We start from the raw sequence: 26,786 nt of genomic DNA, 5'->3' as shown, positions 1-26,786 counted from the left end.
TGTTTTTATCAGGAGAAGGCCTCAGGCTCTCTTTGCTGTTGCTGGACATCCAGAGGAACTGGTTGATTGATGTGTCGGAAAGGATGATGGACTAGACAGACTATTGGTCTGAGCTGGCAGGGCTCTTCTGATATTCCAAGGCCTTGACCTCTATGCCCTGTTGTTAGCCCTCTAGAGGAACTGGTGGGCCACTGTGTGAGACGAAGTGTGGGACTCGATGGACCCTCAACTGTCCTGATCCAGCAGGCATTTTCCTGTGATCATATTAGGGGAAGGCCTCAGCTGCTATGTCCTGTTGTTCGGCCTCCAGAGGAACTGGTTGGCCACTGTGGGAGACAGGAGGCTGGACTAGATGGACCCTCCGTGGTCTGATCCAGCAGGGCTCTTGTTACATTCTTATCAGGAGAAGCCTCAGCCTCTCTGCCCTGTTGGTGGCCCTCCAGAGGAACTGGTTGGCCACTGTGTGAGACAACATGTGGGACTGAATCTTAGTCTGATCCAGCTGGTCCCTTCTGATGTTCATATGAAGGCCTCAGCCTCTCTGCCGTCTTTTCGGCCGTCCAGTAGATCTGGTTTGCCACTGTGTGAAACATGCTGGACTGGATGGACTGCTCGTCTGATCCAGCAGGGCTCTTCGAATGTTCTTATGTTCTCAGAGACTGGCTGACGTATGCAAAGGCTTTTTCAGCGATCCGGACAAGGGCCTTCTTCGCAGTGCTCTAGTCCTCTGCGAGCAGAGGAAGGCCATGGCAAAACAACCTCTGCTTCCTACTCTTTGGAAGCAGCTTGCTGAGGTCACCATAAGTCAGCTGTGATTTGGCAACACTTTACACACAGAGACACACACACACACACACGAGTTCTCTGCAAATGACTGCCAGCAGAGACAAGCCAGATCTCCGCTGTAGCTACTAACTGTCAAACACGTTTATGTTAAACCAGATTGGGACAAAGCAACTTTAGACTTGTAAAACCAGGTCAAGTGTGGCCCACAGCCTGGTCATGTCCGTGGCAGACCTCCCGTCCTATTTCCCCCACAGCAAAATTCAGATTTTATTGGATCTTTGGGCGGGAAGGGGAGGCTTCATATGTGGTTGGTGGGATGCCGTCTGCTTTATGGAGCCGTAGGTCGGTAGGCCTGTCAGACACCTGCGGGAGCAATTCCAGGAAAATGATGCTTCCGGTATTCTCTCTCCAAACACACACAGTTTAGGCCAACTTCACACACACACACTCACACACAAATCCTGCCTTTGACGGACACGAGTGGCTCGAAAATCGCTCCCAAATGCGTAAGATGTGCAACCCTCCTTCCTAGATGGAACCTTCTTGGTGGAACCAGCTGCCGGAAGAGGTGAGGGCCCTGCGGGACCTCGCCCAGTTCCGCAGGGCCTGTAAGACAACCCTCTTCCGGCTGGCCTATGACTAGCTGGTACAAGAAACCGAGTGTAGTTACACTAGATGTCTGCTGTCCCTAATGTTTTAAATGGTTTTAAAATTTTAAACGTATTAATTATTTTAACTGTATTGTGCTTAAATTGTATTTATGTGAAATTTTGTGTTGCGAGCCGCCCTGAGCCACTTGTTGGGAAGGGCGGGATATAGATCATAAAATAAACAAATAAATAGATAGATCAAAATCGGCGGAGATGAAATAACTGCCCAGCTGAGAAAAAAATTGACACCGGCTTCTTGGAGTTCACGCTTCCATTCCCTCGTTCTAATCGAGGTGACAGCATTATTTGGCGAACCTCCTGAGTAAATAAATTCAGCCGAAGGCCGAGTGCACGTTCTCTCCGAAGGTTAATGGAAGCCATGTTACTCAATTAAATAAATAAAACCAAACCAGAGGAGTTCTTACCCCCTTGACACCTCTCCCAGTAGGTCGGTCCCGTTGAACGGCCCTTCTAAAGACTGTGGGTCTTGGTTAAGGTTGGGCGAATGCAGGTCTGAAGCCTTTTGTCTTGTACTGGAAACCCTGGATCTTCGGGTTTCATTCCTGGGCTCTGTGTGCTCAGGGGAATTAGGAAGGTGCAGAGGGTTGGAAAGAGACCTGGCTGACAGTTGTTGGAGGCTGTTGTATTTTGTAGCCATCTCAGACAGCAGCCAAAGGGCTAGACGGGATGCTGGATAGGAAGGACTGAGCCAGCAGGGCTCCTAAAATCTTATCAGGAAAGGCCTCAGTCTCTATGTTTTGTTGTTGGACCTCCAGAAGAACTGGTGGGCCACTGTGTGGGATGGGATGCTGGACTAAATGGACCATTGTTCTAATCCACAGGGCTCTCCTGATATTCTTATGGGGGAAGACCTCAGCCTCTATGCCCTGTTGCTAGCCCTCCAGAGGAACTGGTTGGCCACTGTGTGAGACAGGATGCTGGACTAAATGGACCCTCACTGGTCTGACCCAGCAGGGCTCTTCTGATGTTCTTCTCAGGGGAAGGCCTCGGCCTCTCTGCCCTGCTGTTGGCCCTCCAGAGGAACTGGGTGGCCACTGTGTGAGACAGGATGCTGGACTAGATGGACTCTCACTGGTCTGACCCAGCAGGGCTCTTCTGATGTTCTTCTCAGGGGAAGGCCTCAGCCTCTCTGCCCTGTTGTTGGCTCTCCAGAGGAACTGAGTGGCCACTGTGTGAGACAGGAGGCTGGGCTAAATGGACCCTCACTGGTCTGACCCAGCAAGGCTCTTCTGATGTTCTTCTCAGGGGAAGGCCTTGGCCTCTGTGTCCTGTTGCTGGCCCTCCAGAGGAACTGGTTGGGCACTGTGTGAGGCAGGATGCTGGACTAGATGGACTACTGGTCTGATCTAGCAGGGCTCATCTGATGTCCTTATGAAGGTCTCGCCCTCTCTGCCTTGTTGCTGGCCCTCCAGAGGAATTAATTGGCCACTGTGTGAGACAGGATGTTGGACTGGATGGACCCTTACTGGTCTGATCCAATAGGGCTTTGTTATATTGCTATATGGCACTGTAGAGATCTGTGTCAGGCAGTTGGCAGATTTATATTTTTCCCTGCAAAGTGGCCTTCCCTGTAACCATTCCTAGCTGAAACAACAACACCGGAAACCAACAATTGCAAAAAGCAGGCAGCAGGCAACTATAATCTCTCTTCCTCCCCCTTCTGCCCAGATCCTCACCCAAGAAGACTGGAACGTGGTCCTGTATAATGGGATGGCCTCCACCTCTTCCTGGGCAGCCCTCTACTTCGTGGCCCTCATGACCTTCGGCAACTATGTGCTCTTCAACCTCCTGGTCGCCATTTTGGTGGAAGGTTTCCAAGCGGAGGTAAGGGGGAGAGACTGACGCACTACTGGGCAACCTGTCATAGTCCCCCTGGGTGCTTCTTACAAAAGGACAGTAACCAATCCAGGCAAAGCGATCCAGGATGAAGACAGTAGGCCTGTTCATTGGCGAGCGTGGGTACAATTCAAGTATGGTGGGAAACTTAAGTTTTCTTGATATGATAATTCTCATGTTGAGCTTGATGTCTGGACAGCTGAATGTGCGGCTTCAACAACGCGTTTATCCAGATACATATGAACCTATGAAGCTGCCTTATACTGAATCAGACACTTGGTCCATCAAAGTCAGTATTGTCTTCTCAGACTGGCAGCGGCTCTCCAGGGTCTCAAGCTGAGGTTTTTCACACCTATTTGCCTGGACCCTTTTTTGGAGATGCCGGGGATTGAACCTGGGACCTTCTGCTTACCAAGCAGATGCTCTACCGCTGAGCCACCGTCCCTCCCCTGCTCTCCAGGGTCTCAAGCTGAGGTTTTTCACACCTATTTGCCTGGACCCTTTTTTGGAGATGCCGGGGATTGAACCTGGGACCTTCTGCTTCCCAAGCAGATGCTCTACCGCTGAGCCACCGTCCCTCCCCATACAAAGCTGGACTCCAGGAGCATCTTTAAGACCAGCTAAGTTTTATTCAGGATATAAGCTTTTCATGTGTTAAAAACACACTTCATCAGACAATGGTATGGAATAGACGTAGCAGTCCTACAGAGAGAGAGAGAGAGAGAGAGAGAGAGAGAGAGTGGGCCTTGAATTAGTATGCAAAATAGTGAAAATCTTTTTAGTAGATTAAAAGAATTGCAAGTTGGGATCTGGAAATCATCGGATTCTGTTTGGGCAGGGGAAAAAAACCCAGCAAAGGCAATAAACATAAGAATTGGAGATTGGTTTCTTAATTGTGAAGAGTAATAAATTAGAATCTGTTATGATGTTCCATTGGTCTCCTCTAAAGCAGGGGTTGAAATAACAACATGTTTCTGTAGAATGAAGATGGCAAGTACTCCGTTCAAATACTGATACAAAAATACATTAGAATAAAGTGGATTTCTACCTCTCATGTATGGTTTAAACTAACAACATTGTATTCTAAGAGTAGTTCTGTCAGAGAGATTTCTAAACCGTTATATTGCAAAATATCACAGACATTATTCTGATACAGTATTCTAAAACAGAAGTACATTGAGATACAGTGGATGTATGGCTCTACTTGTTGAGAATGGGTTAGCGTATGTAATGAGATAAGAAACCAGTATCCCTGTTCAGTCCTGGAGAGGTGTTTGTTCCAAGTTTCATAATCACTTGTAATTCAGCAAGTAGGTAGGAAGCAATGGGGTGGAGAGGACCCCCTTTTCTTGGTGCCGTGGTTCCAATGCAAATCAGACCCCACACACTCGGGAACTGAGTTCCATATGGGACTTGTGGCTGATGTCTGTCTACACGTTTCCCCTGGTGATCGTATGTCAGAAGTTAAATGGTCTTGCCAATAGACAGTGTTTCTTCTGATTTTCTCCCTTGCTCGATCCAGAGAGACTCTGACCCGCGTTGACATTGATTTTTTTTCTGCCTCCTTCCCCTAGGACAAATCCCTTGTGCAGTTGGGTTTTAAGTGAGAATTATGTCTCCGCCATGTTCTCTTTCAGATCTATAACAATTGCAATCTCGTATTTTATCAAAAGGCTTTTATGAAGTCATTAGCGTATGGAAATGTTCTCTCGCCTTACCTAAACTCAGCCGATTCGAGCTAAGAATAATGACTCTAGGAAGGGCTTTAATCACTTTTGGGGGGTTTTTTAAAAAAAATATTCTGAGTGGCTGTTTGCAAATGAATCCTCAATCAACTTTAGTGGCAAGGAGATTCAAGTGCTGAAAGAGAAACAGCCCTTGAATGAAGCCTTTTTCTTCCATCCGTGTGGCCTCAAGGGGTGAAAGTGAGCAGAGGAGAACAGAACAGAGAAGGGATGTTTTCCACCGCTCCTTCTTAAACTACTTTCTCATCTCTTGATGGCAAACGGCTGCTGTAAAAAAGAAAAGATGTCCACAAAGGCACCCAAGAAAGGACCTTCAATTATCCCACTACTTACATTTGAGAAAGTTTTTTCTATCACTTCTGGGCTATAATGTATTTAAAATCATTTATCCCCTGATAACCATAGAGTTCTCAGCCTAGAAGAGTAGGGGTCTTATTGAAAATGAGTCAACAGTGTGATGTGGTGGCTAAAAAGGCAAATGCCATTTTGGGCTGCATCAACAGAACTATACTGGGAGAGCCAGTTTGGTGTAGTGGTTAAGTGTGCAGACTCTTATCTGGGAGAACCAGGTTTGATTCCCCACTCCTCCACTTGCACCTGCTGGAATGGCCTTGGGTTAGCCATAGCTCTCGCAGAGGTTGTCCTTGATAGGACAGTTGCTGTGCAAGCCCTCTCAGCCCCGCCCACCTCACAGGGTGTCTGTTGTGGTGGGGAGAAGATATGGGAGATTGTAAGATGCTCTGAGTCTCTGATTCAGAGAGAAGGGCGGGGTATAAATCTGCAATTCTTCTTCTTCTTCTGTAGTGTCAGATCACATGAAGTGATGGTATCGCTTTACTTTGCTCTGGTAAGACCTCACCTGGAGTATTGTGTTCAGTTTTGGACACCACATTTTAAGAAGGATATAGAGAAGCTGGAATGGGTCTAGAGGAGGGCGATGAAGATGGTCAGGGGTCTGGAGACCAAGTCCTATGAGGAAAGGTTGAAGGAGCTGGGCATGTTTAGCTTGGAGAGGAGGCAGCTGAGAGGTGATATGATCACCATCTTCAAGGACTTGAAGGGCTGTCCTATAGAGGATGGGGTGGAATTGTTTTCTGTGGCCCCAGAAGGTAGGACCAGAACCAGTGGGTTGAAATTAAATCAAAAGAGTTTCCGGCTCAACATTAGGAACTTCCTGACAGAGCAGCTCCTCAGTGGAACAGGCTTCCTCGGGAGGCGGTGGGCTCTCCTTCCTTGGAGGTTTTTCAACAGAGGCTAGATGGCCATCTGACAGCGATGAAGATCCTGTGAAATTTGAAGAATAAACAAATGGGGGGTGGGGGGGGCATAGCATCTGACCATACCCCCAGTCTGTCACATGGGACTCTCGCTGTGATTAAAACCCATGTGCTTCTCTGCAGTGTTCCCTCTAAGCTGAGTTAGCGTGAGCTAGCTCACAGATGTTTAGCTCACACATGTTTGTCTTAGCTCAAAAAGGACGACCCCAGAGCACAATAATTGATGCAGTAGCTCACAACTTTAATGCCAGTAGCTCACAAAGTAGGATTTTTGCTCACAAGACTCTGCAGCTTAGAAGGAACATTGCTTCTGTGTGCATACGTTTTGTAAAAGTGTTTCAAGGAATGCATGTCTGTTGGGGTAGAGAAGAAGGAGATGAAGATGATGATGATATTGGATTTATATCCCACCCTCTACTCTGAATCTCAGAGTCTCAGAGCGGTCACAATCTCCTTTACCTCCCCCCCACCACACAACAGACCCCCTGTGAGGTGAGTGGGGCTCGAGAGGGCTTTCACAGCAGCTGCCCTTTCAAGGTCAACCTCTGCCAGAGCTATGGCTGACCCAAGGTCATTCCAGAGCTGCAAGTGGAGGAGTGGGGGAATCAAACCCGGTTCTCCCAGATAAAAGTACGCACACTTAACCACTTCATCAAACTGGCTCTTTCAAGGACAACTCCTGCGAGAGCTCTGGCTGACCCAAGGCCATTCCAGCAGCTGCAAGTGGAGGAGTGGGGAATCAAACCCGGTTCTCCCAGATAAGAGTCCACGTACTTCACCACTACACCAAGCTGGCTCTTGGCTTGCCTCTGGTCTCATCACATCTTTCCATATTCTTATTAATTAAATTAAACCATTTATAATCCAATCATAATCTAAGAGCAAATTCATGCATGCACATTCTAGGGCACAGCTCGCCTGTGTGAACGATACAGTGTGAGTGATACGATACTGTTACGGCGTCGTTCATGCAAACTTTGAGAATTCCACCCATTCCTTTCCTTCGGGAATGGACCTGAAGTTCTCTCTCCCCCCCCCCCCCCCCCGCTTCCCACTCCACAAGCTCCTTTCTCGTCCTTGTCCTCTGTTTCCCTTCTCCTCTGCGGGGGCGATGATTGTGGGCACGGGGACCGCATTGCCGTTCGTTCGTCGGCGTTCCAAAAAGCCTTTTCACAGAAACCCTCCATTAGAGCGCCTTTGAAGAGCCATGGTTTTGCATGAGAAAACTCTGAAGGTTTCCAACTTCGGCTGATTGAATTTTTTTTAAAACTGCAAGGATGCCATTGGAAAAAGGAAATCCGCTCTGTTCAACTCAAAGCGCCCGGGCTAATTAACTTGCGGCGCTCCGGCGAGACGCCCTTTGCCTTTAAAATCTGCCTCTGCAAAGCCGTTAGCTACACAATTCCTTGTATTGATTTAATTTTTGTTCCTTCAAGTACACTGGCGGCAGCTTTCCTCTTCAGGCTGAGTTGCGTTGCGGGGTGTGGGGGCCCTGGCTACTCTCTTGGGACATTTTCCCACCCTCCAAGACTTCAGGTGGTCAAATCCAACATCCAGATGCAGAAGAAGAAGAAGAAGGATCCAAGCGGGCAGCCGTGTTGGTCTGAAGGTGTTGAACAAAGCAGGAGTCAAGCGGCACCTTTAAGACCAGCCAAGTTTTATTCAGAACGCAAGCTTCCGTGTGCTCTCTGCGCACACTTCTTCAGATGAGGGGATCAGGTGCAATGGGCTGAAATACATGCAGTTTGGGCAAACTGACTGCAATCACATGGTCAAACAGTGTGGCTTGGCTATTTGGTCTGGATAGCCATAAAAAGTAATAAAAATTAATTAGGTAAAAAAACTACTTAGGTGGACTACAACTAGGAAATACACGTCCTTTTGTGATTTACCTAGATTTGCAGAAACACCAACTGGCAGGATGTTTTAATGGCATGAACACGTCTGAACACATATGAAGCTGCCTTATACTGAGTCAGACCCTCGGTCCATCAAAGTCAGTCTTGTCTCCTCAGACTGGCAGCGGCTCTCCAGGGTCTCAAGCGGAGGTTTTTCACACCAATTTGCCTGGACCCTTTTGAGTTGGAGATGCCAGGGATTGAACCTGGGACCTTCTGCTTCCCAAGCAGATGCTCTACCACTGAGCCACCGTCCCTCCCCTTTTTTTAATGGCGTGTTTTGCCATTGCCTTCCCCAGTCATCTACACTTCCCCCCCAGCAAGCTGGGGACTCATTTGACCGACCTCAGAAGGATGGAAGGCTGAGTCAACCTCAAGCCGGCTACCTGAAAACCCAGCTTCCACCGGGGATCGAACTCAGATCACGAGCAGAGTTTAGGACTGCAGTACTGCAGCTTGAACACTCTGCACCACGGGGCTCTTCCACAAACTGAAGAGGGGCTGTCTTTTTATATCTTGGATCTGAAATCACTTTGCTCCCTGCACGCAAGACAGCCTTTATTGTCATATATAAGATAGAGGGCCAGGTGACATATTAAAAGCGTACAAAATCCATACAGAATAAAATTAGGATTACAAGATTAAAAACCAAGTAGTAGCATAGTAAAACCTGATCCGTGGTACTACTTATCAGGACGAGTAACCTTGGCTCTATAAAAAAAAAAAAACTTTGCTACTAATTCAGTTATTTCCGGATCAGAATTATCAAGCAAAAAAAGCATCTTAAAATCATCAGAGGTCTCTAAAATTTGGGCCAATGTGGAGTATAAAAGATCCCGGCGGGAGGCCAAATAAAGAGGACACTGGAGAAGAACATGGGTGGCATCCTCAACACAATTCATTTTATGTCTTGGTTCTGAAATAATTTCGCTCTCCAAGATGCAAGGACAGACAGACTCACATGCAAACCATATATGAAGAAGTGAGCAGTCACTCTCAAAAGTTCCTACCCTGCCACAAATTATGCTACTTGTGAAGGTGCTTTTCCACAATTCCAAGAGTTGTCAGGGAATGAAACTATGAAACCCTTTCTACCCCTAAAGTGCAGGCTATACCCTTAAAAATCAAACAAGGTCCCTTTTCTGCCCAGTTCTGCTGCCTTCGCCTTCTCTTGCTTTTGAGCCCAGAATCTGAGAACTTTTTTTTTCTTTAATTCATGAAAGCAACAAAATAAAATCAGGAGACATGATGCATTAATTTCATTCATCGGCATAACTTCTTGCGCGAGCTTTAATGAAGAAGCCCTGCTTCCAGATTCTCCAATTTCCCGTCCGCGTGAATGGCGTGCGTATAGAAAGCTGGAAATTGGCAGTCTCAGGCGACGCTCTCCATAAATATGCAATTATAGACTTGGGGGGGGGGGCTGGGATTGTGTTTTGTTACTAGCACTTAATGGAAGCTCTTGAAGCTGCTGCAGCCTGTGATTTAAACGTGGGGAAAAGCTTTTCTTCTCAGTTCTTTTCTTCCAAGAAAAGAAAATGGCTGCATTATTCATCAGGCACCACAAAGGAACTGCTCGGTAATCGTGGGAAAGAAATCTGAGGCTGCCTCTATCCCCCTCTTCACTTGGTTTCTGCTGCAAACTCCCCTTCTGGGTGACGGATCCAGTCATGTCTTGGGGCAGAGCTGTGCACACGGTCGGTGAAGCCCTCCACCCCCAAATCCGAACAACATAAGCAGAATAAATTATGCAACGCGAGGGTGCATCCAGTGAAGGTTAGGACATGAGAACTTAAGAGAAGCCATGTTGGATCAAGCCAATGGCCCATCCAGTCCAACACTCTGGGTCACACAGTGGCCAAAAAAAACCCCAGGTGCCATCAGGAGGTCCACTGGTGGAGCCAGGACACTAGAAGCCCTCCCACTCTTGCCCCCCCCATCACCAAGAATTCAGAGCATCACTGCCCCAAACATAAGCAGGTAAGAGAAGCCATGTTAGATCAGGCCAATGGCCCATCCAGTCCAACACTCTGTGTCACACAGTGGCCAAAAAAACCAGGAGGTCCACCAGTGAGGTCCAGGACACTAGAAGCCCTCCCACTGTTTGCCCCCCCGGCACCAAGAATACAGAGTATCACTGCCCCAAACATAAGCAGGTAAGAAAAGCCATGCTGGCTGCATTCATGTTCTAGTGGGCCATAAACTAAATGGTCGTTTTCGCACTCACCTTCAGCCGGCGCGACCCCCCTCTTCACCACGCAGGATCTGTGCGGATTTCACACTAAACGCTGCGGAGCAGCCAGAAAAGCCGGAAGCTCCCGTCGCAAAAGCCGCGCAAACGGAAACTGCTTTTTGGCGGTTTCAGTTTGAGCAGCTTTTGCGCCGGGAGCTTCCGGCTTTTCTGGCTGCTCCGCAGCGTTTAGTGCGAAATCCGCGCAGATCCTGCGTGGTGAAGAGGGGGGTCGCGCCGGCTGAAGGTGAGTGCGAAAACGACCAATATGAGCAGTTAGTGTGATGCTGTGGCAAAAAGGGCCAATTCAATCCTGGGTTGTATCAAAAGGGCTATAGCATCAAAAGCAAGGGACGTCCTAGCTCTGCTGTATACTGTCTTGGTCAGGCCACATCTGGAATGCTGTGTGCAGTTCTGGAGGTCTCACTTAAAAAAAAAGATGTGGACAAAACGGAGCAGGTGAAGAAGAGAGCAACGAGGATGATCAAGGGCTTGGAGGAAGAACCCTCTGAGGACAGGCTGAGGGTCTTGGGAACGTTCAGTCTGGAGAGTAGGAGATGGAGGGGGGGCAGGATTGCTCTCTTTCGATATTTAAAGATAGTTTGGTGTAGTGGTGAAGTGTGCGGACTCTTATCTGGGAGAGCCGGGTTTGATTCCCCACTCCTCCTCTTGCAGCTGCTAGCATGGCCTTGGGTCAGCCAGAGCTCTCTTATCTGGGAGAACCGGGTTTGATTCCCCCCTCCTCCACTTGCAGCTGCTGGAATGGCCTCGGGTCAGCCAGAGCTCTCTTATCTGGGAGAACCGGGTTTGATTCCCCCCTCCTCCACTTGCAGCTGCTGGAATGGCCTCGGGTCAGCCAGAGCTCTCTTATCTGGGAGAACCGGGTTTGATTCCCCCCTCCTTCACTTGCAGCTGCTGGAATGGCCTCGGGTCAGCCAGAGCTCTCTTATCTGGGAGAACCGGGTTTGATTCCCCACTCCTCCACTTGCACCTGCTGGAATGGCCTTGGGTCAGAATAGCTCTCTTATCTGGGAGAACCGGGTTTGATTCCCCACTCTTCTACTTGCAGCTGCTGGAATGGCCTTGGGTCAGCCATAGCTCTGGCAGAGGTTGTCCTTGAAAGGGCAGCTTCTGGGAGAGCTCTCTCAGCCCCACCTACCTCACAGGGTGTCTGTTGTGGGGGAGGAAGGGAAAGGAGATTGTGAGCCGCTCTGAGACTCTTCGGAGTGGAGGGCGGGATATAAATCCAATATCTTCATCTACCTCACAGGGTGTCTGCTGTGGGGGAGGGAGATAAAGGAGATTGAGAGCCACTCTGAGACTCTTCGGAGTGGAGGGCGGGATATAAATCCAATATCTTCTTCTTCTTCTTAAAAGGCTGTCATTTAGAGGAGGGCAAGGAGCTGTTCCACTTGGCAGGACGCGAAGCAATGGGCTCAAACTACAAGCAGAAAGATATTAGGGGGAAATAATTTTTACAGTCAGCGTAGTTCAGAGGTGGAGCCGGCTGCCTAGGAAGGTGGTGAACTCCCCTTCATTGGCAGTCTTCAAAACGCGGCTGCATGATTATTTGTCGGAGATGCTTTAGGCCAGGGGTGGCCAAACTGCAGCTTTGGAGCCACATGTGGCTCTTTCACATATGTTGTGTGGATCTCGAAGCTCCCAACGCCCTGTCAGTCAGCTTAAATAAGGCATCTGTCTCTTTAAATCACTTCTCCAAGCTAAGCCAGCCAGTGGCTTGGAGAATGCATTTAAAGTTAAAGTTGCTTTCTTTCCACCTCTCCCTCCCCATCTATTTTCCTTCCTTCTCTCCCTCCCTCCCTGCCTCCCTCCGTCCATCTCTCAAACATCTGATGTTCATGTCTTGCGGCTCTCAAACATCTGATGCGTATTCTGTGTGGCTCTTACATTAAGCAAGTTTGGCCATCCCTGCTTTAGGCTGACCCTGCATGGAGCTGGGGGTTGGACTAGATGGTCTGTATGGCCCCTTCCAACTCTATGATTCTAATCCACTCAGGGCAAGAGACCGTATTTAAAATGGCATCGCACAGAAATTTCTGTGGCACGGAGGTGAAACTAAGAGGTCACCTAGAGGGATACGGCTCCTTCCCAAAATGTTCTCCCACCCCACCGTGAACGGCTTTATAACCTTGGTGGTTGTCAGAACCGCAAAGCAAAGGCATTCATCCTTTTTTCCCCTCCTCGGTAGGGTGACGCCAACCGGTCGGACACGGACGACGACAAAACCTCGACCAATTTCGAAGACGATTTTGAGAAGTTGAAGGAGCTACGAGCTGCTGGTAGGATGGGGCACCGTTTCCTTGCAGAGGGTCGCGCCAGTAGGGTTGTCACTTGCCCCTCCTGGCAATGACAGGGGGGGGGGCTTACTGGGTAGGGTTGCCAAGTCCAATTCGAAAAATATCTGGGGACTTTGGGGGTGGAGCCGGGAGACCTTGGGGGTGGAGCCAGGAGCAAGGGTGTGATGAGCACAATCGAACTCCAAAGGGAGTTCTGGCCCTCACATTGAAAGGGACGGCACACCTTTTCTCCATGCCTTCCCTCCATTGGAAATAATGAAAGATAGGGGCACCTTCTTTAGGGGCTCATAGACCCTAATCCAATCCTTTTGAAACTTTTCAAACTTTTGGAGGGTGTTTTGAGGAGAGGCACTGGATGCTATGCTACAGATTTTGTGCCTCTACCTTAAAAAACAGCCCCCCACCCTCCCGAGCTCCAAATACCTTTGAATCAATTCTCCATTATACCCTATGGGAATCAGTCTTCATAGGAAATAATGGAGTGCCCAGCAGACATTTCTCTCCCGTTCCCCCCCACACACACTTTCTGACGACACTGAAGAAGGGGAAGGGCCTCCAAACCGGGGAATCCCCTGCCCCCACCTGGGGATTGGCAACCCTATTACTGGCAATTGGGGGAAGGCCTAAGAGGCACCGGAAGTGATGCCGTTACATCCTCAGTGTTGCTGGACACTCTGATTTGGGGGCAAAAAACTCTGTGGTGGACGCATTTTTGCCATATCGTTTTTTTGCCTGAATGCAAGAATGCTGGAAATTGCATGGTTGCGTTGCAGACTTTGTCTCAGCAATGCCAGCCTAGGTTTCCCACCCCCCCTCCACTGCTGGTAAATTCTATGCCTTCCCCCCCCCCCCGCCCGCCCAGCCAGTTGATTGGCAGGGGGGACAGCAGCTAGGGTGCCTCCCTTCCAGAGTGAAAAAATCAGTAGCTTAAACCACGGGTCCCCAACCTTCTTTGAGCCTATGGACTCCTTTGGAATTCCGACACAGGGCAGTTAGCACAGGCACAAAATGGCCGCCGTAGAAGGTGAGGCCAAGTACAAAATGGCCGCTGCAGAGCCACACATAAGAAGCCCAAGGGCAGGGTAAAAGAGAAGTAACTTTTTTAAAAAAATACCATGGGAAACAAGAGTGTGAGATTGTCAGTGGCTCATGCAGGAGCTCTTATTAATCTGCACAACCAATCAGATTTCCAGTGGTCTGTTAGAAGTCCTGGTGGGAGGACCCCTCTTGGTCCCACCAACTTTCTAGAAACACTTGGGGGGCACCATTAAAAGGGGTTGTGGGCATCCTTGCACCCCCCCCCCAGGCACCATTTTGGGGACCCCGGCTCAGACAAACTACCAGTTGTATGGCCACAAGAACCAGCCATTTTTTCACCTAGTGAAAAAAAAGACATCTTTTGGAACGGAAGGGAAGATATCTTCCTAAAATGCTTCCTCCTTCAATAAATGATGCGGAGATGGTGGTTTTTCATTCATGGATGCTGGCCAGACTTTGCAACTGGGACCTGTCAAACCACCCAACAAGGATTATATTGAATTTCTTGTCTTTGCTGTGTTGATCCAAAAGCCCTGGGCCTCCCCTTGCAATTCTTCTCCCCTCTTGTGTGAATCAAACCCGGGAGTCTTCAATCTTGTTACCACCGTCTGCTTCCTTCCTTGCACTCGGTTTCCCCTATAAAACATAGGCCTTTTCCAGTGTTGTTTGTGCTTCAGCTGTAGACACAGAGACTGATTTCACACTAGGCTTGTTCTGGCTGGAGAGCCCTTTTGTTCCATGCTCTTCTCTCGGTTTACACACAAGCTGCCCCGGAGCTGCGAGTTGGCGCACCGTTTTTCCGCAGTAAGCGAGATCCTCTTACAAGCGGTTTCCGCAACCAAAAGAGTAACGTGGAAAGGAGAAGCAGGAACCGAGCCCAAGGGCTTCCGCGAAAAACCAGCCTCAAATATGACAAAATGTCAAATTCATCAAAATATTACAAAACAGAAGCGCAATCAAAATTTCACCCGAACCAAAGTCATTTATCACAGAAGTTCATATTCTTTGCAGTGGAGCTCATTCACTGGAGAGCCAGTTTGGTGTAGTGGTGAAGTGTGCGGACTCTTATCTGGGAGAACCGGGTTTGATTCCCCACTCCTCCACTTGCACATGCTGGAATGGCCTTGGGTCAGCCAGAGCTCTGGCAGAGGTTGTCCCTGAAAGGGCAGCTGCTGTGAGAGCCCTCTCCAGTCCCACCCACCTCACAGGGAGTCTGTTGTGGGGGAGGAAGGTAAAGGAGATTGTGAACCACTCTGAGACTCTGTCCTTGAAAGGGCAGCTGCTGTGAGAGCCCTCTCCAGTCCCACCCACCTCACAGGGAGTCTGTTGTGGGGGAGGAAGGTAAAGGAGATTGTGAGCCGCTCTGAGACTCTTCGGAGTGGAGGGCGGGATATAAATCCAATATCTTCTTCATCTTCTTCTTCTTCATGTTCTTTGCAGTTGGCCGTTTGCAATCTGCAGAACGGTTGAGCTTTTTGCTGTGTATGAATGATTTAATGGATTGTTGAAGCTTGTAAAAGCCCCGTGTGAAACAGGGCAGAATGGGCCTCCCGGATGCGATCTACCACTGTGCTGCTAATTGTCCCTACACCGCATCGCTGAAAGAAGTTTTGGAGCACTGGACTCTTTATTCGCGGCTTGGCCAATTTCTCTCCCGGATCTCCACTGCAAAGAATATGAACGTCTGTGATAAATGAAAGGACTTTGACTTGGGTGAAATTTTGATCCTGTTTTGTAATATTTTGATAAATTGAACATTTTTTTCATATTTGAGGCTGGTTTTTTAGGGATGCCTTTGGGCTCAGTTCCTGCTGCGGAAAAGCGGGAGGCCAGATCGCATCCCCGGGGCAGCTTGTGCGAAAACTGAGAGAAGCAACAGGGGCAAAAGGGCTCCCCACCCGGAACGAATCTTAGAGCGAAATCGGCCAGCGTATGTATGTATGTATAAATTCCATTCTTGTGGGCTGTGACGAGCCAGCAGGGAAATTAATCTGCTTCCAAAACATGTAAATAAATATGCAACTAAAATAGAGAAAGTTCACTCTCTGAGAAGAAATTGCCGGAGGGGAATTTTTACGTTCTTATTCTTCCCTCCACCTATCGGCGCCTTCTTTTCTTTTCCAGAGATGAAGATGTACTCGCTGGCGGTCACCCCCAACGGCCACCTGGAGGGCAAAGGAAGCATGCCCCCTCCGATCATAATGCGCACCGCTGCCACGCCCATGCCCACCCCGAAATGCTCCCCGCACATGGACTCCGTTCACCCCTTCGTGGATTCCAGAAGGGGGAGCAACACTTCTCTGGACCCACTGGGCTTCGATCAAAAGTCCCTGGTATTTAGCAATCACCAGCTCTCAGAGGGGGGGTTTGACTCAGTCGCCTGCTGGAAGGAAAAGATGGGTGCCTGAACGCAAATGTTTACACTGAGTGAAAATCTGGAGACATTTGATATTTGAGTTTGGTTTTCTGAGTTTTCAGACTTTGTGTACCCTTGAGATTTGATTGTTGAGGGGCGTTTTAATACATCTTTAATTCTCGCTGACGTATCTCAGTCTTAGATTTCATTTATTTGCTGTTTAGCTATTGTTTATGTCATTCCCCCGCCCAACTGGCAGGGTATAAATGACAAAGATAACCCCCCCCCCAAAAAAAAGATAAGTAAATGAGATCCCAGACTGATAGTATATCAGCAAGAATTTTATTTTTGTGAATTGACGTTTTATTGAATTTTATAAAAAAAAAGAACCATACACCAACACAGATTCAAATTTTAAATAGTATAACATAACAACATCAACAATTGAAAACAAATGTGAAAAATAATAGTATGTAAAAGTGCACAGCAAAAACAGAGCATATCAATTTCATAACAAAGGGTAAATCAGCAAAAATTCAGGATATAGTTAAAATACCCCTCCAAACTCAAATCCCGATAAATCTAGAATCTGAAAATTCGTAAAGCCGAATTCACATTCTAAAACAAGAACCTGACTTCATTCTCTTCCCCCCCCCTTCTTTTCATCCCCAAACCCTGTGAGGGAGACTATGCTTGGAGCATGGGATTGGCCCAAGGTGTCCCAGGAAGCTTCTATGGCAGAACAGGGATTCGAAATTGAGTTTCCTAGATCCTTATCCAACACTTTAACTACTGCCAATGGAGAGAGGAGACAGGAAGAGATCAGTGTTTGCCCAACTGAATGGAAAACAAAGGGAGATATCTCTTAATATTTCTGGCTCTGTTCTCTGTGCTAGGCAACAGCGACTGGGGTCGGGGGAATACGACGGTCAGCAGGTGCCTTCCTACCATGATAGAGGGAACCACGGATGCACACATGCATGACGCAACATACATCATCCTTGAAATGTCCTCAGGCCTCTTGGGTTCACCTAAATGGAGAGGAAGAGTCCCCCAGAGGGCTCCTACCAGGCCCCCTGAGCAACTGGCTGTCCTCCGCTTCCTTCTCCCTCTCTCTTGCTTCTTTGTGCATAACAGTTGAACATGCAATGAAATTTAGGCCAATGTCTGTTAATGAACATATGAAGCTGCCTTCTACTGAATCAGACCCTCGGTCCATCAAAGTATTGTCTACTCAGACTGGCAGCGGCTCTCCAGGGTCTCAAGCTGAGGTTTTTCACACCTATTTGCCTGGACCCTTTTTTGGAGATGCCAGGAATTGAACCTGGGACCTTCTGCTTACCAAGCAGGTGCTCTACCACTGAGCCACCGTCCCTCCCCTTTGCTTTGCCAGGCTTGTTCAATTGCACAGGAGCTACAGAGCAAAACCTCTACTTACTCCATTGGTTGAGGCTCCCCCCCCCCAGTCCCCTGGGGAAGGAAGGAAAGAGCCAGAACTTCCTTTGCCCAGTTCCCTGGATCCCCTGGGAGAGATACAAAGAAAGCACCTTTAAGACTGAATGCTAATGTTGTAAGGGTTTTTTTAAAAAAAAAATTGTGTTTTTCTGTGTCCTTTATAAAGTTTATATCTCTGCTACCTGGTCATAAATAGGTAGACACAAGGCCCAGCCCTACGAGGTTTCATTTATGTCAGATTCGTCCCTCATAACCAATGAGTTTGACCCTCCCCTGGTCTGAACACAGTGGGGTTTTTTTGGATACTCCCAGCAGCTCTGACCTGCTTTTCCCCTTTCTCAGTCCAGCCTCCGCAGTACCCCTTGTGCAAACTGGGGTGCCGGCAGCAACTGGGGCAGTCGCCGGTCCAGCTGGAACAGTTTGGGGCGGGCCCCGAGCCTCAAGAAGAAAAGCCAGTCCGGGGAGCGTGAGTCCCTGCTCTCCAGCGAAGGGAAAGGAAGCACCGACGACGAAACGGAGGACACCAAACTCAGCGCCGTCAGCCGACCCCCTTCGCACCGCCGGGCGGAGTCGCTGGATTGCCGGGGGGGCCTGGACTTGCCGGAGCTGCTTCAAGTGCCCGGCATGCGCCATTCCTTGAGCGTCAGCCCCGTGGCCATGGTGCCCGCCGAGTACCAGGACTGCAATGGCAAGATGGTCCACGTGCCCAGTGAGTTCTACCTGCACATGGACAGCCACAAGGAGGATCCCCTGGACTACGATGATGACCTGGAGGATGTAAGCATATTTGGCCCTGAGCTGCTATCTTTCTGCTTGCAGTCTCGGATGTAAGTGTGCTTTTCCCCTGAACGTCGATGCCGTTCAGCAAGCGGGCCTTCTGGAGTTGCCTGCACTGGTCTCTTCTTCTTGAACCGCCTAGTGGCACAAAGAAGCTACTCCAGATCTCTGGAGCTCTTGATTCCTTCTCCACCCTACATTAGCAGAGGAAACTATGACATAAGAACATAAGAGAAGCCATGTTGGATCAGGCCAATGGCCCATCCAGTCCAACACTCTGTGTCACTTAAGAACATAAGAGAAGCCATGTTGGATCAGGCCAATGGCCCATCCAGTCCAACACTCTGTGTCACATAAGAACATAAGAGAACCCATGTTGGATCAGGCCAGTGGCCCATCGAGTCCAACACTCTGTGTCACATAAGAACATAAGAGAAGTCCTGTTGGATCAGGCCAGTGGCCCATCCAGTCCAACACTCTGTGTCACACAGTGGCCAAAGAAACCCAGGTGCCATCAGGAGGTCCATCAGTGGGGCCAGAACTCCAGAAGCCCTCCCACTCTTGTCCCCCAAGCACCAAGAAGACAGAGCATCACTGTCCCACACATAAGAACATAAGAGAAGCCATGTTGGATCAGGCCAATGGCCCATCCAGTCCAACACTCTGTGTCACATAAGAACATAAGAGAACCCATGTTGGATCAGGCCAGTGGCCCATCGAGTCCAACACTCTGTGTCACATAAGAACATAAGAGAAGTCCTGTTGGATCAGGCCAGTGGCCCATCCAGTCCAACACTCTGTGTCACACAGTGGCCAAAGAAACCCAGGTGCCATCAGGAGGTCCATCAGTGGGGCCAGAACTCCAGAAGCCCTCCCACTCTTGTCCCCCAAGCACCAAGAAGACAGAGCATCACTGTCCCACACATAAGAACATAAGAGAAGCCATGTTGGATCAGGCCAATGGCCCATCCAGTCCAACACTCTGTGTCACATAAGAACATAAGAGAACCCATGTTGGATCAGGCCAGTGGCCCATCGAGTCCAACACTCTGTGTCACATAAGAACATAAGAGAAGTCCTGTTGGATCAGGCCAGTGGCCCATCCAGTCCAACACTCTGTGTCACACAGTGGCCAAAGAAACCCAGGTGCCATCAGGAGGTCCATCAGTGGGGCCAGAACTCCAGAAGCCCTCCCACTCTTGTCCCCCAAGCACCAAGAAGACAGAGCATCACTGTCCCACACATAAGAACATAAGAGAAGCCATGTTGGATCAGGCCAATGGCCCATCCAGTCCAACACTCTGTGTCACACAGTGACCAAAAAAAAAATCCCAGGTGCTGTCAGGAGATCAATCAATGGGGGCAGAACACCAGAAGTCCTCCCACTGTTGCCCCCCAAGCAGCAAGAATACAGAGCCCCAGACAGAGAGTTCCATCTATACTTTGTGGCTAATAGCCACTGATGGACCTCTGCTCCGTATGTTTATCCAATCCCCTCTTGAAGCTGTCTATACTTGTAGCCATCGCCACCCCCAGTGGCAGTGAATTCCACATGTTAATCACCCTTCGGGTGAAAAAGGACTTCCTTTTATCCATTCTAACCCAACTGCTCAGCAGTTTCACCGAGTGCCCACGAGTTCTTGTATTGTGAGAAAGAGAGAAAAGGACTTCTTTCTCTACCTTCTCTATCCCATGCATAATCCCATGACTCTCAATCTTAGCAACGCTTGCCCTTTCGAAAGCACTTGAATGGATAGATTTTGAGTCCAGTGGAAGCTTTAAGACCAACATAAGTTTATTCAAGGTGTGCGCTTTTGTGTGCGGGCACGCTTCCTCAGAGACACAGAAACAGAAGCTAACATTTCATAAAGACACAACGATGCCACTACAAAGATGAACAGCAGATCGACATACAACTCAATGAAGATGTTTGACATGTGCAAAGACTAAATAGCAATAACAAGTTAAGATTAACTCCACTGGTTTTCCCCACCATGATTAACAATGTGTTTGGATTTAATCGTGGTGGGGAAAACCAGTGGAGCAATAAATATATCAAAGTAGGAAAAGGAAAGGAAAAGTCTCCTGTGCAAGCACCAGTCGTTTCTGACTCTGGGGTGACGTTACTTTCACAAAGTTTTCACGGCAGACTTTTTACGGGGTGGTTTGCCCTTGCCTTCCCCAGTCATCTACGCTTCCCCCCCAGCAAGCTGGGGACTCATTTTACATTTATCCAAGTAGACTAATGTGTAAAAGTAGCCTCCTGAATTGTTAAGACCAGGACTCTTTTTTTTTTTTAGCCGGGACTCCTTTGCATATTAGGCCACACCCCTCTTATGTAGCCAATCCTCCAAGAGCTTACAGTAGACCCTGTACGAAGCGCCCTGTAAGCTCTTGGAGGATTGGCTACATAAGAGGGGTTTGGCCTAATATGCAAAGGAGTTCCTGCTACAAAAAAAGCCCTGGACTGATTGAGACTCTGCTGCTAGGCTCCATTCACCGCCTCCCATGCGTGGAGTTAGCTGACAGCATCCTTTGCTTTGAGGTCGGGTGCCGTGTTAGAGGAACGTATTCCAATATTTGCTGCATTACATTACATTCGCTGTTCTTACATTCCCTATTCCAATATACTATTCCAAGGAAGGAAGGAAGGAAGGAAGGAAGGGAGGGAGGGAGGGAGGGACGAAGGAAGGAAGGAGGGAGGAAGGAGGGAGGGAAGGGAGGGAGGGAAGGAAGGAAGGGAGGAAGGAAGGAAGGAAGGAAGGAAGGAAGGAAGGAAGGAAGGAAGGAAGGAAGGAAGGAGGGAGGGAGGAAGGAGGGAAGGGAGGGAAGGAGGGAAGGAAGGAAGGGAGGAAGGAAGGAAGGAAGAGAGGGAGGGAGAGAGGGAGGAAGGGAGGAAGGAAGGAGGGAAGGGAGGGAAGGAAGGAGGGAGGGAAGGGAGGAGGGAAGGAAGGAAGGAAGGAAGGAAGGAAGGAAGGAAGGAAGGAAGGAAGGAAGGAAGGAAGGAAGGAAGGAAGGAAGGAGGGAAGGAAGGGAGGAAGGAAGGAGGGAAGGGAGGGAGAAAGGAAGGAAGGAAGAGAGGGAGGGAGAGAGGGAGGAAGGAGGGAGGGAGGAAGGAGGGAGGGAAGGGAGGGAGGGAGGGAAGGAGGGAAGGAAGGAAGGAAGGAGGGAGGGAAGGGAGGAAGGAAGGAAGGAAGGAAGGAAGGAAGGAAGGAAGGAAGAGAGGGAGGGAGGGAGAGGGAGGAAGGAAGGGAGGGAGGGAGGAAGGAAGAGAGGAAGGAAAGAAGGAAGGAAGGAAGGAAGGAAGGAAGGAAGAGAGGGAAGAAGGAAGGAAGGAAGGAAGGAAGGAAGGAAGGAAGGAAGGAAGGAAGGAAGGAAGGAAGGAAGGAAGAGAGGGAGAGAGAGAGGGAGGAAGGGAGGGAGGGAGGAAGGGAGGGAGGAAGGAAGGAAGGAAGAGAGGGAGGAAGGAAGGAAGGAAGGAAGGAAGGAAGGAAGGAAGGAAGGAAGGAAGGAAGGAAGGAAGGAAGGAGGAAGGAGATTTGATTTATAACCCACCCTTCACTACCCAAAGGAGTCTCAGAGCAGCTTACAATCTCCTTTCCCTTCCCCTCTCTACAACAGACACCTTGTAGGAGAAGCTGAGAGAGCTCTGACAGAAACTGCTCTTGAGAGGAACAGCTTTGGAAGAAGCAGGTGCATGTGGAGGAGTGGGGAATCAAACCCAGTTCTCCCAGAGTCCACACACTCAACCCCTACACCAAACTGGCTCTAAACTGCAGAGGGTGTTTTGTCCTTGCTCCGCTGTCCCCCACCCCCCCCATATTTACATGCAAAGATTTTGTAATTTATAATCTTAGTTTGTTATTGCTATGTGGTCTCTGCGTATGTCCAACATGGCTGCCCATCTGGATCTATCCACAAATGAATGTTAGCGTCCTTATTGAGGCCCTTACAACAACCCTGTGGTGTGGGCCATTATTATTACCCCCCTCCCCCCCCCCCCACATCATGTTGGAGAAGGGAAGGTCTGAGACCGAGAGACTGACTCACCTAAGGCAAATTGCTGAGTTGGTGGCAAAGGTGTGATTTGAACCAGGGACATTTCCTTAGCTCTGCCAACACAAGCTTCATATGGGATGGATGGAACTGAGTCAGCGTTAGGGACCTTTTTGGACTCCAGAATGGTGCTGGGAAAATGTGGGTGTCAGCTGGACAGAGAGTGGCCTGTCGCCAAAGGTAATCATCAAGTAGAATCGTGTCTCCCATCCAGAGTTACTGCTACCGGGTTCGGAAGGTTCTGGAGCCCTTGAAACCCAAGTGGTGCAAGACGCATGAAGACTGGGCGCTCTACCTGTTTTCACCACAGAATCGGTAAGACTTTCTCGTTCAGGATTCCGAAGTTTCATCTTTAGCTGCCTTGTGTTCCTCCCCCTCACCTTGCCGCCAGCACCTGACCAGGTCTGGGTTCAGAAATCCTTGGAGATTCAGGGTGCGGAGCCTGGGGAGCGCAGGGTTGGGGGGGAGGGGTTCAGGAAGGTATATTTTCTCCTCTGCAGATTGGTTATCATTCTAGGATGGGGGTGTCAAACATGCGGCCCGGGGGCCGAATCAGGCCCCTGGAGGGTTCCTATCAAGACCTCAAGGAACTGGCTGTCATCTGCTTCCTTCTCCTTCTCTCTTGCTTCCTTCTGCAGCACAGCTTGCTTTGCCAGCCTTGCTCAATCGCACAGGAGCTACAGAGCAAAGCCTCTGTTTTCTCCATTGGCTGAGGCTCCTCCCTTGGTGGGGAGGGAGAGCTTGTTTTTCCAGGCTTTCTCAATCGCACAGCAGAGCTACTGCGCCAAGCTTCTCTTTCTTCTGTTGGCTGAGGCTCCTCCCCCTCCTGGTCCCCTGGGGAAGGAAGGAAAGAGCCAGAGCTTCCTTTACCCAGTTCCCTGGATCCCACGGGAGAAGTACAAAGAAAGCACCTTTAAGACAAACAAGGGCTAATGTTATATAAGCATGGGTGTTTGTCTATGTCCTTTATAAAGTTTATATCTCAGCTACCTAGTCATAAATAGGTACATGCATGCCCCTGCTCAACCCAACATGGCCTAATTTATGTCAGGTTCGGCCCTCATAACAAATAAGTCTGACTAGGGTTGCCAATCCCCAGGTGGGAGCAGGGGATCCCCCGGTTTGGAGGCCCTCCCCCTGCTGCAGGGTCGTCAGAAAGCGGGAGGAGGGGAGGGAAATGCCTGCTGGGAACTCTGAAGTTCCGTATGGAGACTTGTTCCCATAGAAAATAATGGAGAATTGATCCGCGGGTATCTGGGGCTCCGGGAGGGCTGTTCTTTGAGGTAGAGGCACCAAATTTTCAGTTCAACATCTAGTGCCTCTCCCCAAAGTATCGCCCAAGTTTCAAAAAGATTGGACAAAGGGGTCCAGTTCTGTGAGCTCCAAAAGAAGGTGCCCTTATCCTTCATTATTTCCTATGGAAGGAAGGCATTGAAAAGGTATATTATCCCTTTAAATGTGATGGCCAGAACTCCCTTTGGAGTTCAGTTATGCTTGTCACACCCTTGCTCTTGACTCCATCCCAATGTCTCCTGGCTCCACCCCCCCCCCCAAAGTCCCCAGATGTTTCTTGAATTGGACTTGGCAATCCTAAGTCCGACGCCCCTGTTCTAGGAGATCTCCAGCCAGCACCTGGAGGTTGAACAACCCCAAAAGTACCACAGAATGAAAGAGAAAAACACAGGAATACCCGTGGATCATTAATGAAACAAACACTATATTAGTAAATATAACACCGTTCAGTAATTTCCATAAATATTACAAATTGAACAGCTACACTTCTCAAATGCATAAGCGATCAACAGTGTCAAGGTGTACATTTCCAGAGTTTATAATAGTCACGAGTCCGTTCCGTTGTACGTCTCACTCAGACTTCCAAAGACGCCATGGATGATCCGCCCGCAACCGTGGCTGGATTAAAATCCTGGTTCCAGTCCTGAGAGGCCCAGAAACCTTTCTCTCCACGGGTGCTTGCGGCTGTCACAGCAGCTCCTACAGTCACTTTGAGTCTTCTCAGCACCTGCTGGTTGTAGCATGCAGCTGGCCAACATCTGTCTAAGTGGTTTCACGTCAAGAATGACCCAGCTATGCCCCAAGGCCCAACCACAGAGCTTTTAAATGCTCCTCCTTCTTCCATCTTTGATTCCAGGCTTCGGGCCACGTGCCAGAAGGTGATCGCTCACAAGATGTTTGACCACGTGGTCCTGGTGTTCATCTTCCTGAACTGCATCACCATCGCCTTGGAGAGGCCGGATATCGATCCCAACAGTACGGTGAGCCCCGCGGAGTTCCCAAGGACGGACACCTTGCTGGGAGACGTTGGGTGCAGAGGCTGACATCCAGGGCTTTTTTGTAGGAACTCCTTTGCATATTAGGCCGCACCCCCCTGATGTACCCAGGGGTGGAATTCTAGCGGGAGCTCCTTTGCATATTAGGCCGCACCCCCTGATGTACCCAGGGGTGGAATTCTAGCGAGAGCTCCTTTGCATATTAGGCCGCACCCCCCTGATGTACCCAGGGGTGGAATTCTAGCGAGAGCTCCTTTGCATATTAGGCCGCACCCCCCTGATGTACCCAGGGGTGGAATTCTAGCGGGAGCACCTTTGCATATTAGGCCGCACCCCCCTGATGTACCCAGGGGTGGAATTCTAGCGGGAGCTCCTTTGCATATTAGGCCGCACCCCCCTGATGTACCCAGGGGTGGAATTCTAGCGGGAGCTCCTTTGCATATTAGGCCGCACCCCCCTGATGTACCCAGGGGTGGAATTCTAGCGGGAGCTCCTTTGCATATTAGGCCGCACCCCCCTGATGTACCCAGGGGTGGAATTCTAGCGGGAGCTCCTTTGCATATTAGGCCGCACCCCCCTGATGTACCCAGGGGTGGAATTCTAGCGGGAGCTCCTTTGCATATTAGGCCGCACCCCCCTGATGTACCCAGGGGTGGAATTCTAGCGGGAGCTCCTTTGCATATTAGGCTGCACCCCCCTGATGTACCCAAGGGTGGAATTCTAGCAGGAGTTCCTTTGAATATTAGGCCACACCCTCCTGATGTAGCCAATCCTCCAAGACCCGGCGCTTTTTTGTAAGCTCTTGGAGGATTGGCTACATCAAGAGGGTGTGGCCTAATATGAAAAGGAGCTCCTTCATCTCCTAGAAATTGTGGGGGGGAAATGTAGCAGCGGTATGATTTCTGGTTTTAGAATACTTAACACAAACAAGATGTTATTGCAAAGAATCCTTTATATGTACCAATAATTTACTTTTAAGTTGTTTGTTTTGTTTTAGAGGGAAAGAAATGTGAAAAATAACAGATTTATGCCCATCACTACAATTATTCTGCCGCAGAACAGTATGATAATTATTAATTGTTAAAAGTTTTAAATTTTAATTTTATTTTTTTTTAAAGGAGCTTGGATGTAGCCACCCTTTGATGTAGCCAGTCCTCCTGGAGCTTGCAGTAGGCCCTGTCAGAAGAGCCCTGTAAGCTCTTGGAGGATTGGCTACATCAGGGGGGTGTGGCCTAATATGCAAAGGTGTTCCTGCTACAAAAAAGGCCCTGCTGATGTCTGAAGTCCAAACAAGCTGAGAGTTGATTGGCTACCCCGTCACTTTTAATTTGGTATAAAAACCAGCCACGGGGGGGGGGGGGGGGAACTGGGTCAGAAGAGTGACATTTTGGGCAGAGGGGAATCTAATCCTTTCCCACGGCAGCCTCTCATGCCTTGTGAATCTGAAGCCTGTGGAAACGCCCTGTGCCCCAATCCACTATCACGGCAATCGGTAGCTCCGGAGGAGAGATTGATTCATTTGTATTTATTGACTTGAACAGCTTGCCCCCGCTTGCCTGTTTCAAGGTAGCCCTCCCGCCCTTTCTCTCTTGCAGGAGCGGATCTTCCTGAGCGTCTCCAACTACATCTTCACGGCCATCTTTGTGGTCGAGATGATGGTGAAGGTAAGCCAGTCGTATGACCTTCTGTCGCTCCGACAAGGGGGCTAACTGCCCTCTACGTCTTCCGGGGGAAATGCTCTGGTGGGGAAGAGCGGCCCAAGGGCACATCGCACCATAGGCCAACTTGTGGCCTGCTCTCTCTCTCCACCCCCCCATGGTGTGAAAGCAGGGGCAGCCCGACGCCCCATGGCACCCTAGGCAGACTCACTGCCTGGTGCCCCCCGCCCCGCCATGCCTCCTCCCCACCACCTCCTTACCACCGCTAGCCCCCTCTGGCCTGCCAACGCCACCCCCCCACCACCGCCACGCTCCCTCCCCCCCCCCCCCCAAAGCTCACTGCAAGTAAAAGTAAGCCCTGCCGGCTACTCGCAGCCCACACCTGCGCATTTTGTTA

At 49.5% G+C, this 26,786-nt stretch overlaps 1 protein-coding gene across 1 annotated transcript in view; it reads left to right on the top strand.

The window, feature by feature from the left end:
- CACNA1H (calcium voltage-gated channel subunit alpha1 H) overlaps positions 1–26,786 on the top strand; it is a 251,909-nt gene that overhangs the window by 145,622 nt on the left and 79,501 nt on the right. The window contains 7 exon segments of the mRNA XM_060260465.1: positions 3,126–3,281; positions 12,653–12,743; positions 15,924–16,132; positions 17,953–18,387; positions 22,658–22,758; positions 24,593–24,716; positions 26,327–26,478. Coding sequence (XP_060116448.1) covers positions 3,126–3,281; positions 12,653–12,743; positions 15,924–16,132; positions 17,953–18,387; positions 22,658–22,758; positions 24,593–24,716; positions 26,327–26,478 — 1,268 coding nt within the window.

This window comes from Heteronotia binoei, chromosome 20, assembly GCF_032191835.1.
Source record: "Heteronotia binoei isolate CCM8104 ecotype False Entrance Well chromosome 20, APGP_CSIRO_Hbin_v1, whole genome shotgun sequence".
Classification (NCBI taxonomy): domain Eukaryota; kingdom Metazoa; phylum Chordata; class Lepidosauria; order Squamata; family Gekkonidae; genus Heteronotia; species Heteronotia binoei.
This window is presented reverse-complemented; position numbering and strand designations above follow the sequence as displayed.